Genomic DNA, 15,317 nt, shown 5'->3' with positions numbered 1-15,317 from the left:
CAGGGATCGGACCTGCATCCTCATGGATACTAGTCGGGCTCTAACCTACTGAACCACAATGGGAACTCCCTGACTGGCATTTTAAAAAGAACATCTAGGCAGTATGGACTATGGATTGGAAAGGGACAAGTTTAGACTCTCTAAGAAGCTGGTGGGGCCCTAAACTAGGTCAGTGTAGCATCGTTCAGAAAAGAATAGATTTGAGAAATGTTTAGGAAGTGAAACTGCTAGGATTTGGTGACTGACTGTATGTAGGAAGTGAGAGGAAAAAAAACCATGGCCTGACCCTCTAGTTTCTAGTTGGGGGAAATTGACTATATTGTGGTATCAGTAACTAAACTTAGAAACTGAGAGAAAAGAAGAGTGAAGAGCAGACTGGATGATGAGACAATGAATTCCATTTGGGACATGATACGTTTGAGCTACCTATGGGACAGCCAGGCAGAGATGCTCAGTGAGCAGCTGGACCAAGGAGCCTACAGCTTGAGTCAGAGGCCAGCCCTGGCCGTGCATATGGGGTGGTGGGTAAGGCAAGGAGAGAAGACAAAGCTGAAACCATCTTGGAAGCCATGTGTAGGATAAGCAGGACTGTAGCTGGTTTTCTTCTTCTTTTTTTTTTTTTTTTTTTTTTTTTAGGGCCGAATCCGAGGCATATGGAGGTTCCCAGGCTATGGGTCCAATCAGAGCTACAGGTGCTGGCCACAGCCATGGCCACAGCAATGCCAGATCCGAGCTGTGTCTGCGACCTACACCACAGCTCATGGCAACACTGGATCCTTAACCCACTGATCGAGGCCAGGGATCGAACCCACAACCTCATGGTACCTAGTCAGACTTGTTTGTGGGATTTTTCTCCACCAGTCCACCACAAGCTGGGGGTAGGAAAGGTGAGTGGGATTGATTCCAGGACTTGCTGTTCCTAGTGACCAGGACAACTTATTCTTGGGGAACTTTGAACCCTCAACTGAAAAAACAGATGGTTGGATGAATGATAGCTCTGGATTCATTTCTAAGTTCCTGCCAGTGGTCCACGTTAACTGCAGTGTTGTTGTTTTTTTTTTGTCTTTTTTTAGGGCCACACCCTCGGCCCATGGAGGTTCCCAGGCTAGGGGTTCCAATCAGAGCTGTAGCTGCAGGCCTACACCACAGCCACAGCAATGCCAGATCCGAGCCATGTCTGTGACCTACACCACAGCACACATCAACGCCAGATCCTTAAGCCACTGAGCGAGGCCAAGGATCGAACCATCTTCCTCATGGATCCCAGTTGGGTTCGTTAACCGCTGAGCCATGATGGGAACTCCTTTTTTTTTTGAACCGGACTGCAGCACACGGAAGTTCCTGGGCAAGGGATCAAACCAGAACCACAGCAGTGACAATGCTGAATCCTTAACTGTGAGGCCACCAGGGAACTCTAGTAGCGTGCTGTTTGAGTTTCATTCCATTTGGATGCCAAACCTAACCTCTGGCCCAAAGACCAATCTCACCCATTGCTTGCTTTCCTTAGGCTGAAGCCTCCAGGCAATTCCTGCTGTGCTCATTTAATTTTCCCCTGGTGGGTTGGTGTGACTGGCTGAGCCTCTGCAAGCTTAAGGACAAAGCAACAGAATTATAAACAGTATTAATTAGTGATAGCGGTAAGATTTCGAATGGAATGAATAGCTCTCAGCCACAAGAACAGATAAACTACTTTGGTAAGTAATTATAATAAGTAACACTAAATGAGGTAAGTGATGCCTAGCCTGGTGTCCAGAACATTTTCTTCCTCCCTTTCCTTAAAACTTTCTGAAAAGCTCTATTTTTGTCTATGGCTACATTCTGCCGTCATCCTTAGTGGACCATAATATGAATTTAAACTGTCTTTTAAACGTTGTATTAGTGAGGTAGCCTTTGTTTCCAATTTTAAAGCAGGAGAATCCAAGTTCTAAATAGCATAGGAGGGGTTCCTATCGTGGCTCAGTAGTTAATGAATCCGACTAGGAACCATGAGGTTGCAGGTTCGATTCCTGGCCTTGCTCAATGGGTTAAGGATCCGGCATTGCCGTGAGCTGTGGTGTAGGTCACAGACACAGCTCAGATCCCGTGTTGCTGTGGCTCTGGTATAGGCCGGTGGCTACAGCTCTGATTCAACCCCTAGCCTGGGGACCTCCACAGGGAGCGGCCCTAGAAATGGCAAATAGACAAAAAAAAATTAATAATAAAATAAAATAAAATAAATAGCATACGAGCATAAAAATGTTCAGTTTTGGAGTTCCTGCTGTGGCACAATGGGATCAGCAGTGTCTCCGCAGTGCCAGGATGCAGGTTTGATCCCTGGCCTGGCACCTTGGGTTAAAGGATCCAGCAGCTGTGACATAGGTCAAAACTGTGCCTCGGATCTGATCCCTGGCCTGGGAACTCCATATGCTGCATGTGGGGTGGCCAACAAAGAAAAAAAAAATGTTTAACTTTTCTCGCCATTTACTAGAGACCTACAGAAGAAGACAGTAATGACCTAACACCACTCTTATTAATAAAAGTGGAGGAAGGCAGGAGGAGGTCACAGCTGCTGAGGATCCAGGGGAACTCCTCCTTTGCAGGTGGCATCACAGGCCAGCACTTGAGGCAGGACTATGGAGCGAGATGGCTTGGATATGAACCTTGTACTGCCACTTGCCGGGAAAGTGGCCTTGAGCAGGTTGTTTGACCTCTCTATGTCTCAATGTCCTCATCTGTAAAATGGGACGATACTAGTGCCTAGCTGTTGTGGGTTTTGGATGAGCTGATGTATCTGAAGCACTTATGACACAGCTGGCTTGTAGTAAGCAGTATGTGAATGTGGCTTTTGAAAATATAATCCTCTCAGAGGGCAGTTGAGAAATATGTATCTAAAGCCATTGAAGTGCCTTTTTTTTTTTTTTTTTTTAGGGCCACACCTGCGGCATATGGAGGTTCCCAGGCTAGGAGTGAATCAGAGCTACAGCTGCTGGACTACACCACAGCCACAATCACGTGGGATCCAGGCTTCATCTGCGACTTACCTCAGAGCTCAAAGCAACACCAGATCCTCAACCCACTGAGTGAGGGATCGAACCCGTGTCCTCATTAGTACTAGTCAAGTTCATTACTGCTGAGCCACAACGGGAACTCTTGTTTTTGTTTTTAAATCTCTGAAGCCTTTTCCATATGCTAATCAAGTGTTTTAATGAAAAAACAGCTTCTTAAACCCTGAGAATACCAGTTTTATGGGGATACCAGCTAATGGTGAAGCAGCCATTACACTCCATGCACTACAAGATGGAGCAGTCTGGTGTCCATTGTAGCAAAACAGACAGGTGCCAAGATATGCTCAAAAGGAAAATGTTTGCTGCTGTGGTCATACTATAAATTACACATAGGGAGTTCCCGTCGTGGCTCAGCGGAAACGAATCCGATTAGTAACGATGAGGACAAGGGTTCAACACCTGGCATTGCTCAGTGGGTTAAGGATCCGGCATTTCCATGGGCTGTGGTGTAGGTCGCAGATGCTGCTCGGATCTGGCGTTGCTGTGGTGTAGGCCGGCTGCTACAGCTCCGATTCGACCCCTAGCCTGGGAACTTCCATATGTAGTGGGTACAGCCCTAAGAGGACAAAAATGAAACAAAACAAAAAACCCCCAAAAACCCAAATTACATAGGAATAGGAGTTCCCTCTGTGGTATAACAGGTTAAGGATCCCATGTTGTCTCTGTGGTGGCTCAAGTTCAATCCCCGGCCTAGTGCAGTGGGTTAAGGATCCAGTGTTGCCATTGCTGTGATGTAGGTTGCAGCTGTGGCTCAAATTCTATCCCTGGCCCTGGGAACTTCCATATGCTGTGGGTGTGGTGAAAAAGATAAAAAAAAGTACACAGGGGAGTTCCTGTCGTGGCTCAGTGGTTAACGAATCCGACTAGGAACCATGAGGTTGCAGGTTCGATCCCTGGCCTTGCTCATTGGGTTAAGGATCCGGCATTGCCGTGAGCTGTGGGGTAGGTTGCAGACGTGGCTCGGATCCTGTGCTGCTATGGCTCTGGTGTAGGCTGGTGGCTACAGCTCCAATTGGACCCCTAGCCTGGGAACCTCCATATGCCGCGGGAGCGGCCCAAGAAATGGCAAAAAGACAAAAAAAAAAAAAAAGAAAAAAGTACACAGGAATAACTTTAAAAAATTTCCCTTAATATGCAATATGCTCTTATTCCTAGGGAATTTTAAGGGCCTCTTAAAGTCTCGATCCAAGTGATTATGGTGAGATGGAAAGAACATTAACTTTTAATTAGGAAATTTATGCTCTAAGTTTGGCTCTTCTACATGTATGATTGTGAACGAGGCCCTTCCCCTCTCTCTCTGGGCCTGTAAAATTAGGGGGTTGAACTTGATGACCTCAAAGGTCCCTTCTGGCTACTAACGTCTGATTCATGAAGCCTGGAGTCTGACTCTCTAAAACTCCACTGGAACCCACGTGTCCTTCTGGCCTTTGGTGACAGAGGGCCTGGGAGGAGGGGTGGTTGGTGAGTTCACTTTGCTGTTTCTTGTCCTGGTTCCCACCCTTCCTAGAAGAAGGCTGAATATCCACTCTGCCCTCTTCCCAGGCTGACAGCCTCAGAAGGCTGGAGGGTATGAGGTCTAGGGTTGATGGTTGCATCAGATTTTACCAGAGGAGTAACCATCTGCCCTCTGTTTTCCCATTAGACCTGTGGATCTTAGTGGCTAGTCCATGATTTGCAAATGGGGACAGATTTGAAATAGGAGTGTTCTCATAAAATGCTTGTATCCTGCAACTTGCTTCCACCCTTCAGAAAACTCCCAGGTGCCTATCACCCCTTCACCCCAAACAGCACCTCCCATGGGCTCTCTCACCCAGCCCAGTCTGGAGGTCTGAGTTCTTCTTCTTCGGCTGAACCTGTGGCATATGAAGATTTCCAGGCTAGGAGTCGAACTGGAGCTGCAGCTGCCAGTCTACACCATAGCCACAGCAACGTGGGATCCAAGTCGCGTCTACAACCTACGCCACAGCTCAGGGCAACTGCCAGATCCTTAACCCACTGAGCAGGGCCAGGTATGGAATCCACATTCTCACGAATACTAGTCCGGCTCCTTACCGCAGAGCCGCGACTGGAACTCTGCACCCTGAGCTCTTCTGATCGCTGTTGTTGACTCTGGCCACCAGAGGGCACTCTTACAATGAGAAAACTAGCAGCTCTTTTCCCTTTGATGTGGAGCCTGGGTCCCATCTTTGCTAGAACATCTGGACTTGCTGAAGTCATTCTTTTTTTTTTTTTTCTTTCCTGAAGCCATTCTTAAATGATTCTCAACCAGGGATGGTTTCTTTCTCTGGGGGTGGGGACACGCACACGTTTCAGAAGGTCTAGAAGAGGAGGGTAGAGGAGGGTGTTACAGGTGTCTAGAGGCCAGGGATGTAGGGAACAACCTGGAATGCACAGGACAGCTCCTCACAACAAAAAATTTTGCAGCTTCATGGAATTCCTGTCGTGGCACAGCAGAAACAAATCTGACTAGGAGCCATGAGGTTGCGGGTTCGATCCCTGGCCTCACTCAATGGGTTAAGGATCTGGCGTTATCATAAGCTGTGGTGTAGGTCACAGACGTGGCTTGGATCTGGCATTGCTGTGGCTGTGGTGTAGGCCGGTGGCTATGGCTCCGATTGGACCCCTAGCCTAGGAACCTCCATATGCTGTGGGTATGGCCCTAAAAAGGACAAAAGACAAAAAAAAAAAAAAAAAAAAAGAAATTTGCAGTTCCAAATGTCAGTGGTGTTGAGGTTGAGAAACTCTGCTCTGGAGTTCCACTGTGGCTGAGTGGGTTAAGGGCCCAGTGTTGTCTCTGTGAGGATTTGGGTTAGATCCCTGGCTTTGCTCAGAGGGTTAAGGATCTGGCATTGGCACAAGCCGTGATGTAGGTCACAGATGCGGCTCAGATCCAATGTTGCCATAGCTGTGGCACAGGCCTAGCTGTAGCTCCCTTTGACCCCTGGCCCGGAAACTTCTATATGCTACAGGTGCGGACGTAAAAAGAAAAAAAGATAGAGAAAGAAACTCTGCCCTACATGAATGTGTTGTCTAAAACTCAGAGTGCGCCACCTGGAAATTTATGTCCTCTGGAGCTGAGCCTCGGTTCATCTACCCCAAAAAGAAATTTTATCTTTCTTTCTTTTTTTTTTTTTTAAGGGCCACACCCGCGGCACATGGAGGTTCCAAGGTTAGGGGTCTAATTGGAGCTGTAGCTGCTGGCCTACACCACGGCCACAGCAACGCTGGATCCGAGCCATGTCTGCGACCTACACCACAGCTCACGGCAATGCCGGATCCTTAACCCACTGAGCAAGGCCAGGGATCGAACCTGCAACCTCATGGTTCCTAGTTGGGTTCGTTAACCACTGTGCCAGGATGGGAACTCTCCCAAAAAGAAATTTTAGAAAAGTGACCCTAGGAATTCCCGTTGTGGTGCAGTGGTTAAATCCGACTAGGAACCATGAGGTTGTGGGTTCCATCCCTGGCCTTCCTCGGTGGGTTAACGATCCAGCGTTGCCGTGAGCTGTGATGTAGGTTGCAGCCACGGCTTGGATCCCACATTGCTGTGGCCTTGGCATAGGCCGGTGGCTACAGCTCCGATTAGACCCCTAGCCTGGGAACCTCCATATGCCACGGGAGCGGCCCAAGAAATGACAAAAAGGCAAAAAAGAAAAGAAAAGAAAAGAAAAGTGACCCTAAAGCATTTTTCATTGCCTGAAACATGGGGGTAACAACAAATCACTGAAGAGGAGGAGGGGTCAAGCAGAGGGCATATGGGAGCCCCCCTAATGGGACCCTGTCCCTGAGGCTGACCTCTCTGAACAGGGCCCAAGCCCTGTGACAGTGTGATCCAGGTCCTTGTGCTGTGGCAGACAACTCTAGGTCTTTGTCTCCCCAAACTGGGCAGGATGATGGGAGAGCCCCAGGCTGCGGGGTTCAGCCTTCCCCCAGGGCTGGGGATGGGCCTGTGGCTTTGGCAGCAAGTGCGAGAAGCAGTTTTCACTGTAGCCTATAGGATCTCCTGGGAGAGCCACTCTGCGGTCCCCTTTTTGGGCATCTGGGGTAAGGGAGGCAGACAGTGATGAAGCTCGCTCCCAGCTTCTATCCACCTTGGAAGCCTGGGGACTGGTTTCCTTGCTCATCTCAACCTTTTTGTAGGGTGAGGGCTTAGCCCTGCCCTACTTTGGGTCTCTCCTTCCACATCCCATTCATGACAAGGATGCATCTGCCACCAAGAAGGACTGAGAGGTGGCAGAAAGCAAAGTGCACAGGGAACTCCCAGAGAGGGATGCAGCCCTACTTCATGGATGAGGGACAGGAACAAATGACGGACAAATGGACCTCCTGTGCTGCCTTAGTTTCTGCTCTCCATCATGGAAAGGAAATGGAGACGAATCCTAAACCTGTGATTGCTGTCCTAGAGCTAGGAGAGCAATAAGATTCCATTGCCTTGGCTCCTAAAACTCTTCTCTGTTGACTTTTCCTTGTTTGAACAAAAGAACCCCTTCTCTCATATGTCCCCTCCTCCCTCTGGCTCTCCTTGTCATTCTTAAGTGTTGGGGTGCAAAGGAAGAGGGACCCCGTCAAAGATCTTCTTCATTCCCTGCCCCTAGAACTCTGCTCAGCAGCCCCCGCCTGGGGTCTAGAGGTCATTCTGTAAAGAACCCTGTTCTGTTCTTAAGTTCTTTTCTTTTCTTCTTCGTCTTTTTTTTTTTTTTTGGTTTTTTGGGCCGCACATCACAGCTCATGGCAACGCTGGATCCTTGAGCAACCCAATGAGCAAGGCCAGGGATCGAACCTGCAACCTCATGGTTCCTAGTTGGATTCGTTTCCACTGCGATGTGATGGGAACTCCTTAGTTCTTTCCTTGAGGTTGGTTCCCCACTGGCCCCGGCACCTCCTTGGGCTCTGGTTTCAGCCCTTCTCTCTGGGAGGTGAGGGCAGCAGAAGGGAGGACGCTGGTTGGCTTGATTCCCACTGCCACCCAGGCCTCACCTCACCCGCTTTCCATTGGGAAGCTCGGGTCCCGTTTAGCTTCACACCAGATCCCAGGGCAGCAGGCACGCAGTGGGGCTGATCAGTCAAGAGGGCAGTTTGCCAAGGGCATTTTATTCACGGTCTGCAGTGGAGTATTACAGAGTTGACGGGGCCAGTTCTCCTGACCTCAGGTGCCTGGGTCTTGGGGACAAGAGGGGACAGGAGCTCCAGGGTCACAGAACTCAGAGAGGTGCAGGGAGGGGCAGCAGAGAGACAGGAGACCAGCCTGGATGAGGGATGTGGGCCCCAGAGAAGAAAGGAGTTGCCCTGAGCCTCAGGGACAGAACAACTCCTGACCCCTTCCCAACCTAGTCTCTGAATTTCCCCCCTCATGTGAGCAAGTATGGGGTCCCTCAAATGATGGAAATTTTATTCTCCTCTCCCTCAAAAAAAAAAAAAAAAAAAAAAAAGTGGGGGAGTTCCCTAGGGGCCCAGTGGTTAAGGATCTGGTGTTGCCACTGCTGTGGCTTGTGTTGATTCTGGGCCTGGGAGTTTCTGCAGGCAGGCACGGCCGGGGAAAGAAAAAAAGAAAAAAAAAAAAAAAATGGAGATTAACAATGTTTCTTGGAGTTCCCGTCGTGGCGCAGCGGAAGCGAATCCGACTAGGAACCATGAGGCTGCAGGTTTGATCCCTGGCCTCACTCAGTGGGTTAAGGATCCGGCGTTGCCGTCAGCTGTGGTATAGGTCGCAGACACGGTTCGGACTTGGCGTTGCTGTGGCTGTGGTGTAGGCTGGCCGCTACAGCTCTGATTCGACCCCTAGCCTGGGAACCTCCACATGCCGGGTGCTGCCCAAAAAAGACAAAAGACAAAGACAAAAAAAAAAAGTTTCCTGATTAGCAATTTGGTGGGAGGGAGCGCTCTGCCTCTCTTTTCCTCTTCCCCACATATGCTCCTTTCCTTCCATGCCCTCCATCCCTTTGGTTTCAACTCTATCCCTTCAAAGCCTCCTGCAGCTTAAAGCTGTTTCCACCCAGGGGGAGGTGCAAAGCCAGAAGGGAGGTAGACAAGAGGAGAGATGGGGTTGGAAGGACCCCCACACTTCGCATCTTCCGCCCCGGTTAAGGAGGATCCAGGGGCCACACTGCTTTAAAGTTCTCCAGATCGCGGGACCCGGGGTTTTCCTCTCCAGGTTTGGGCCCCCGCCTTTCTGAGGAGAAACCCTCCCTGGGATCCATCGCGGGATCGGGCTTTACCTCCAGCCCCTCGGGCCTCAGGGACAAGAGCCGGAGCCTCTCCCCAGCCCCCTGGGCCAGCCCGGCCAACAGAGGGAGCCCCGGGAAATGCCGGGTCGCTGGGGGGCGCGCGGGCTCTGGGAGCAGGGCGTCGGGCGTGCAGGATCCTGGGAAGGGCTGCTCTACGGGGAGAGGGGGCAGGAAGGGCCCTGAGAGGCGGGGCCAGTCGGAGGGGACCGGGGGTGGCAGGGGCGGGGTGAAGGAGGCGAAACTGGGCAGCTCGTCTTGGGGGCTCCCCAAATGGCAGCAGGGGCCGAGCCGGCAGGGGGCTGGGGCAGAGCCAAGTCCAAGTCCTACAGAGAGAGAGAGAGAGAGGGAGGGAGGAAGGGACAGAGAATCAGCGAGTGCCCAATGCTGGAGCTGCCCCCTTTCTGCACCCATGTCCCATTTCTCTTTGCTCCTGCTTGAAACTTTCTCTCCCCACCCCGGGTGTTCCTTCCTTTTTTTTTTTCCTTCTTCAGATTTCCTCGTAAATGTCATTTTCCGGGGGAAGTCTCCGAGCCTCCCCAGCCTGGGTGAGAGCCCCTGGCTACCCGCCTCCTACCCCCTGATACACTCTTCCAGGGCTCTTCCTTGAGAATCAGGAGTTGTTTGTGCGAATATTTAATATGTGTGCCCAACGCTGTGGGAGCAGGAGCTGTTTGTGTCTTACTCTGGATCTTGGGATTCAACCCAGCCTGGTGTATATATTTTTAAAGGGCTCAATAAAAAAGTGCTGGATAGGAGTTCCCTTCATGGCTCAGTGGTTAATGAACCCGACTAGGAACCATGAGGATTCAGGTTCGACCCCTGGCCTCACTAAGTGGGTTAAGGATCCAGCATTGCTGTGAGCTGTGGTGTAGGTTGCAGACATGGCTCAGATCCTGCGTTACTGTGGCTGTGGTGTAGTCTGGCAGCGGTAGCTCCAGTTTGACCCCTAGCCTGGGAACCTCCATATGCCACGGGTGCGGCCCTAAAAAGAAAAAAAAAAAAAAAAAGGGTGCTGGATAAATGGATGAAGATATTTTTTGCTGTAATACAACGGATCAAGTCTTCCCTCAACTTGTCCCTCTAGCAGATGGCTGTGGTTCTGGTCTAGTTGGGCAAAAACTAGTTGTGAGGCCCTGGGTTTGTAGTTTAAATCAGACCTATGAAAGGGGAAGGTAGGAGTTCCCGTCGTGGTGCAGCAGTAATGAACCCAGCTAGTATCCATAAGGATGCAGGTTCAATCCCTGGCCCAGCTCAGTGGGTTAAGGATCCCAAGTTGCCGTGGGCTGTGGTATAGGTCACAGACGCTGCTCAGATCTGCAGTGCTGTGGTTGTGCTATAGGCCGGCAGCTGCAGCTCTGATTGGACCCCTAGCCTGGGAACCTCCATATGCCTCGAGTGCAGCCCTAAAGAGCAAAAAATAAGGTGGGGGGAAATAGTAAAAAACGATCCTTCATGAGGAAAACCAGGGAGACCCCTGGCAGAATGGACCCTCTCCTGGATCACTCTCCTTTTCCTTGGGTCCTTAGAAGCGGTGGAGACCAACATCCCCCGGAGGTTTGTGTCAGAGACCCACAGCAGGAACAGGCATGTGGAGGAGATGGTGCTGGTCGCGCCCCCCCACCCCCCAAGCCCCGGCCCTGCAGCTTCCCAGCCCCTGGCCCAGTCGTGCTGGCCACTCTTCTGCCCAGAGGCAGCTTCTGCTCTTGGCACCAAAGGCTCTGCGTGAAGCTGGAGTGAGGGACTGGCACAGCTTTCTGGAACCCCACTCCAGAAGTGGGGCATGTGGCTGCCACTAGCCTCCTGGTGACCTAAACCTGCTTAGTGTGCCGCAGGGCCCAAGCACAGGCTGGGCCTGTGTACCCGCCAGGGCAGGGAGGTGCAAAATAACTCATTCCAAGCTGGGGCTGGCCAGGGAACACTTTTTTTTTTTTTCTTCCCCTCATAGTTTCCCAAAGAGAGAAGCTCTGTGCCCAAGGCATTCCCAGAACTGGGAAGGGGTGGGTGGGGGTGGAAGAACAGGGAGGGCTCTTGAGGTGCTGTCTTGCTCCAGGCTGTCAGACCTGTGGCCCTACGAGTCCCGGCAGGCCCTGGGCTGCCCCACGCCCACAGCCTCAGCTGCGCTTACCCGGGCCCAGAGCCAGTTGCCCTGCTTTCTCTGGGAGGTGGGACCTCTGGGCCTCCAGCTGTACTGGAGTGGGGCTAAGGCCAAAGGTCTTTCTTCCATGAAAGTGCCTGGAGTGGAGGGAGAGGACTTGGACCTCTGCAGAGGAGCCTCGGGTTGACCAAGTGTCTCTGTGATCTTTTTCCCAGAAAATCTGATTTTGCCTCTTCCCAAAAACCCTGGAAGCGCTGGCCTCTGCCTGCATTTTCACCCTCCATCACTCTGTACTGCCACACTGGCCTGCTCCCACTTCCTCTTTCCTGCCCCAGGACCTTTGCACACTCTGTTCGCTCTGCTTGACATACTCTCCTTCCTCCCTCTGAACTAAGCTGGCACCTATGGACATCCCAGCTCAAGTGTCACTTTGTCAAGAAGGTCTTCCTGGATAGTCTCTGCACCCTGAACTTCTCTGTAGCAGTTAGCAAAGTGATAATTACTTGTCTGTTTGTTGGATAAGTTCCCTTGTGGTGCAGAGGGTTAAGGAACTGGCACATGTTGCAGCTATGGCAGGTTCAATCCTTGGCCTGGGAACTTTGTGTGCTGCAGGCACAGCCAAATAAAAAATAAAATAAATCATCCTACTTGTCTATTTGTTGGATTATTTTTAAAAAATTATTATTATTTTTTTGTCTTTTGTCTTTTTTAGGGCCGCACCTGCAGCATATGGAGGTTCCCAGGCTAGGGGTCTAATTGGAGCCGTTGCTGCTGGACTACGCCAGAGCCACAGCAATGCCAGATCTGAGCTGCGTCTGCAACATACACCATAGCTCATGACAATGCCAGATCCTTAACCCACTGAAGGAGGCCAGGGATGGAACCCGCAACCTCATGTTTCCTAGTCGGATTTGTTTCCACTGCACCACGACAGGAACTTCCTAATTTATTTTTTACTTTGCACATACTTTTTATCTTATTTGTTTGTTTGTTTGTTTACTTTATTTATTTATTTATCTTTTGGGGGCCACACCCATAGCATATGGAGATTCCCAATTCAGGGGTGTAATCAGAGCTACAGCTGCCAGCTTACACCACAGCCACAGCAACGCAGAATCCGAGCCACCTCTGTGATCTACACCACTGTTCACAGCAATGCTGGATCCTTAACCCACTGAGCAAGGCCAGGGATCGAACCCGTGTCCTCGTGGATACTAGTCGGGTTCTGCTGACCCAGGACAGAAACGCCTATTTTGTTGGATTATTAACTGAATGTCTGCAACCCCCCTTCTTGTCCACAAGCTCTATAAAGGCTGTCCTGCTCACCGTGGCACCACCAGCCCTAGGACAGAGCCTGGCACATTGAACAGGAGCCCATGAACTATCTGTTGAAAGAAGGAATGAGTGAGCCTGGGAATGAGTGAGTGAACTGCATCTTCCCAGTGTCTCCTTGGTTGGGCTTCCTTCTCCACCCCCGGTCCTCGCCTTCATTCTGGCCCCATCATCCCCCACCTAGATTATCTTCAAAAGCCTCCCAACACCAGTTGCAAGCCTCCTCCACCCCAAACACTGCATACAATTCAAGTTGTCTTTGTAAAATAAACACTTGGATGTGCCTCTTCCTCCAGGGCTGCGCTGGCCCATGGGATAAAGTCCCACCTCTAGGCCTTCTGTGGCTGGACATCTGTTTGCCTTGCCAGCCTCATGGCTCACTGGCCTCCTTGTCCCTACTCTCCTCACCCGCCTAGCTCTGATGGTGCAAGCTCTCAGCAGATCTTCAGATTTCCTATCCTCACTGGCAGCTTTTTTACTTTACAAGTGCTTTGTCCTCTTCCTGGGCATCTCTCTCCATCTTCTTTACCTGCTCAGGTATAGCCTCCTCCAGGAAGCCCCAATGCACGTGCATTCCCAGAGCATCTTGTGCTTCCCTGGATCTCAGCACTGGTCACTGACCATCCTCCTGTCTCTGTTCCCCATGGGTCTCCAAGCATCTTGAGGGCCATCCTTCATCTCTGAACCCCACACCCAATAAATAGCTGGTACACAACATAGGTTTGTTGAGTGAATACATGACATATTATCCCTTGACTCATGCCCCCTCTTCCTTGTGCTCAGTCAGGAGGGTCCTCCCTTCCTCTGCTTAAGATTCCCTGGGCTGGGCCTTCTCTTGTGGTGCAGTGGGTTAAGGATCTGGCATTGTCACTGCAGTGGCTCAGATTGCCTCTGTGACTGGGGTTCAATCCCCAGTCCAGGGAATATCCACATGCCATGGGTGCAGCCAAAAAATCAACAAATAAAAAAAAAAAGATGCCCTGGGCCCTCCCGTGTCCCAAGCACTCACGGTGGATACTGTTGCTGCTCCCCTTCTTGTCCCTAGAGGCCTCTGGTGGCCCTCGAGGGGTCCGCTCTCCGGCCAGCTGCTCTGCCATGGCCCGATGGGTGGACAGCATGCTGTGCAGGAGCTGGGGGAGGAGGAGGAGCAGGTGTGGGTGTGGAATGGGTCCTCCCGGGCATATATTTCCCAGGACACAATGTTTCTTTTAAGGACCAATCACTAAAACAATGAAATACTCTCAAAATGGCTGTTCAGTCGCCACTGCCTACCCTTGCCTGAGCCCCCACACCCTTCCCTGTGATCCACCATTAAAAGGGTCTTGCCTGGCACAGAAGATGTTGCCCCCTCTCATAGGCAGGTGCTGTACCATATGGATCATTAAATACATGGCGGTGATTTTGAGTATCACCTGTTGCCCTGGGTGGGCACTCGGGGACTAGGATGCGGAGGGAGGGGGGGCGGGAAGAATCGTCAAAGCTAATAGGCCCTGGAGGCACAGAGGAGGGCTGGGGGCCTCCTGGACAGATGGACAGGGCCTGGTGGAGCCCTGAGGACAGGGGCTACCATCATGCCTACCTCACTCTGCACGCCCATGGGCACCAGTGCCGGGCGAAACAGGGCAGGGGCCCCCAGCAGCAAGTGGGGACTTGGGGGTGCCCGCAGCTCCCACAGGGGATAGTTGACTATGATGAGCTTGCTGAAGTTGAACTTGTAAGTGAACCTTTTGCCTTTGGTCTTGTGCAGGATCCTCTTATTGTAATAATACCTAGAGAGTCCAAGGAGGAGAACAGAGAATTGACCCAGGGGTGGGGAATGGAGACAGAGACCCAGCCACATCCCTCCTCCCCAGGCCGGCAAGGCTGAGCCCGAGCTGTTCCTGGATAACCACTAGACCTCTTAGCACACTCCAGGGTGCTTCCCAAGCCTCGGAGGGGCAGGAATCAGACCTGAAGGGGGTGCCAGAAACCACAGCCCTTTTCTTTGAACTCTGCCCTCTCTGGCCACGTTGGCTGCCTCCTCTCACCTCAGGGCCCGGCTCAGCTTGTCATAATTCATCTGTGGTTTGCACTTCCTGCGGCCCCAGAGGCGGGCCACCTCGTCGGGATCCTTGATGACGAATTCCCCGTATTCTCCCTGCTGCCAGGCGATGACATGGCGGAACTCCTCCTTCTGCAGCAGCTCCAGGATAAAGTGCCACAGCTGGATCTGCCGGGAGCCTGGGGATGACTCGGCTTTGTAGGCCCAGTCGGGGAAGGCCAGGCCTGGGGTGGAGAGGAGAGTGAGTGGCTGTATCTCCTGAGGCCTCAGTGGCACCGCAGGGATGTGGCCGGGGCACCTGGCAGAGGCTCACCTGAGATCCAGGAGTTGCCAGCGATGGCAGGGACACCGTCGGCCATGCAGCCACAGTGCATGATGTGCTCCGGACGAGTGAGGGCTGTGTCTGGGCCTGTGGGGAAAAGGGTCACCGCTTAAGAGGAAGGGAAAGAAGAAGGCAGGGGAGAAGGAGGCCAATGATGAAGAAAAGAACAAGGAGGGAAGAGGGTGGCGGAAGAGAGACTGAGGCTGGGAAGTGGGTCTGAGGAAGGATGCTCCCCCAGAGCCAGGCAGGGCCCAGCCTC

General features: G+C 51.7%; 1 protein-coding gene across 1 annotated transcript; it reads right to left on the bottom strand.

Annotated features, from left to right (window-relative positions):
* Positions 1-8,481: 8,481 nt before the first annotated feature.
* On the bottom strand, positions 8,482-15,110 carry ETV3L (ETS variant transcription factor 3 like). The gene is made up of 5 exons (XM_001929495.4): positions 15,050-15,110; positions 14,723-14,960; positions 14,275-14,464; positions 13,705-13,825; positions 8,482-9,591 (listed from the first exon to the last, which is right to left on the bottom strand). Exons 1-5 carry the CDS (start codon positions 15,108-15,110, stop codon positions 9,125-9,127), a joined length of 1,077 nt encoding a protein of 358 aa, XP_001929530.2. The 3' UTR covers positions 8,482-9,124.
* Positions 15,111-15,317: the final 207 nt, after the last annotated feature.

This window comes from Sus scrofa, chromosome 4 (assembly GCF_054392235.1).
Source record: "Sus scrofa isolate SSC_HxYL_T2T_F1_AM1 chromosome 4, Sscrofa_HxYL_maternal_Yorkshire_Landrace_v2.0, whole genome shotgun sequence".
NCBI lineage: Eukaryota > Metazoa > Chordata > Mammalia > Artiodactyla > Suidae > Sus > Sus scrofa.
This window is presented reverse-complemented; position numbering and strand designations above follow the sequence as displayed.

What these genes read in the sequence shown, in the direction of transcription:
- ETV3L (XM_001929495.4), bottom strand. Translation starts at nt 15,110, where the DNA reads ATGCACTGTGGCTGCATGGCCGACGGTGTCCCTGCCATCGCTGGCAAC. An exon ending in TGGCAACTCCTGGATCTCAG is followed by an intron (nt 14,961 to 15,049) that starts GTGAGCCTCTGC and finishes TCTCCACCCCAG; the next exon opens with GCCTGGCCTTCCCCGACTGG. An exon ending in GAGCAGCAACAGTATCCACC is followed by an intron (nt 9,592 to 13,704) that starts GTGAGTGCTTGG and finishes CTCTCTCTGTAG; the next exon opens with GACTTGGACTTGGCTCTGCC.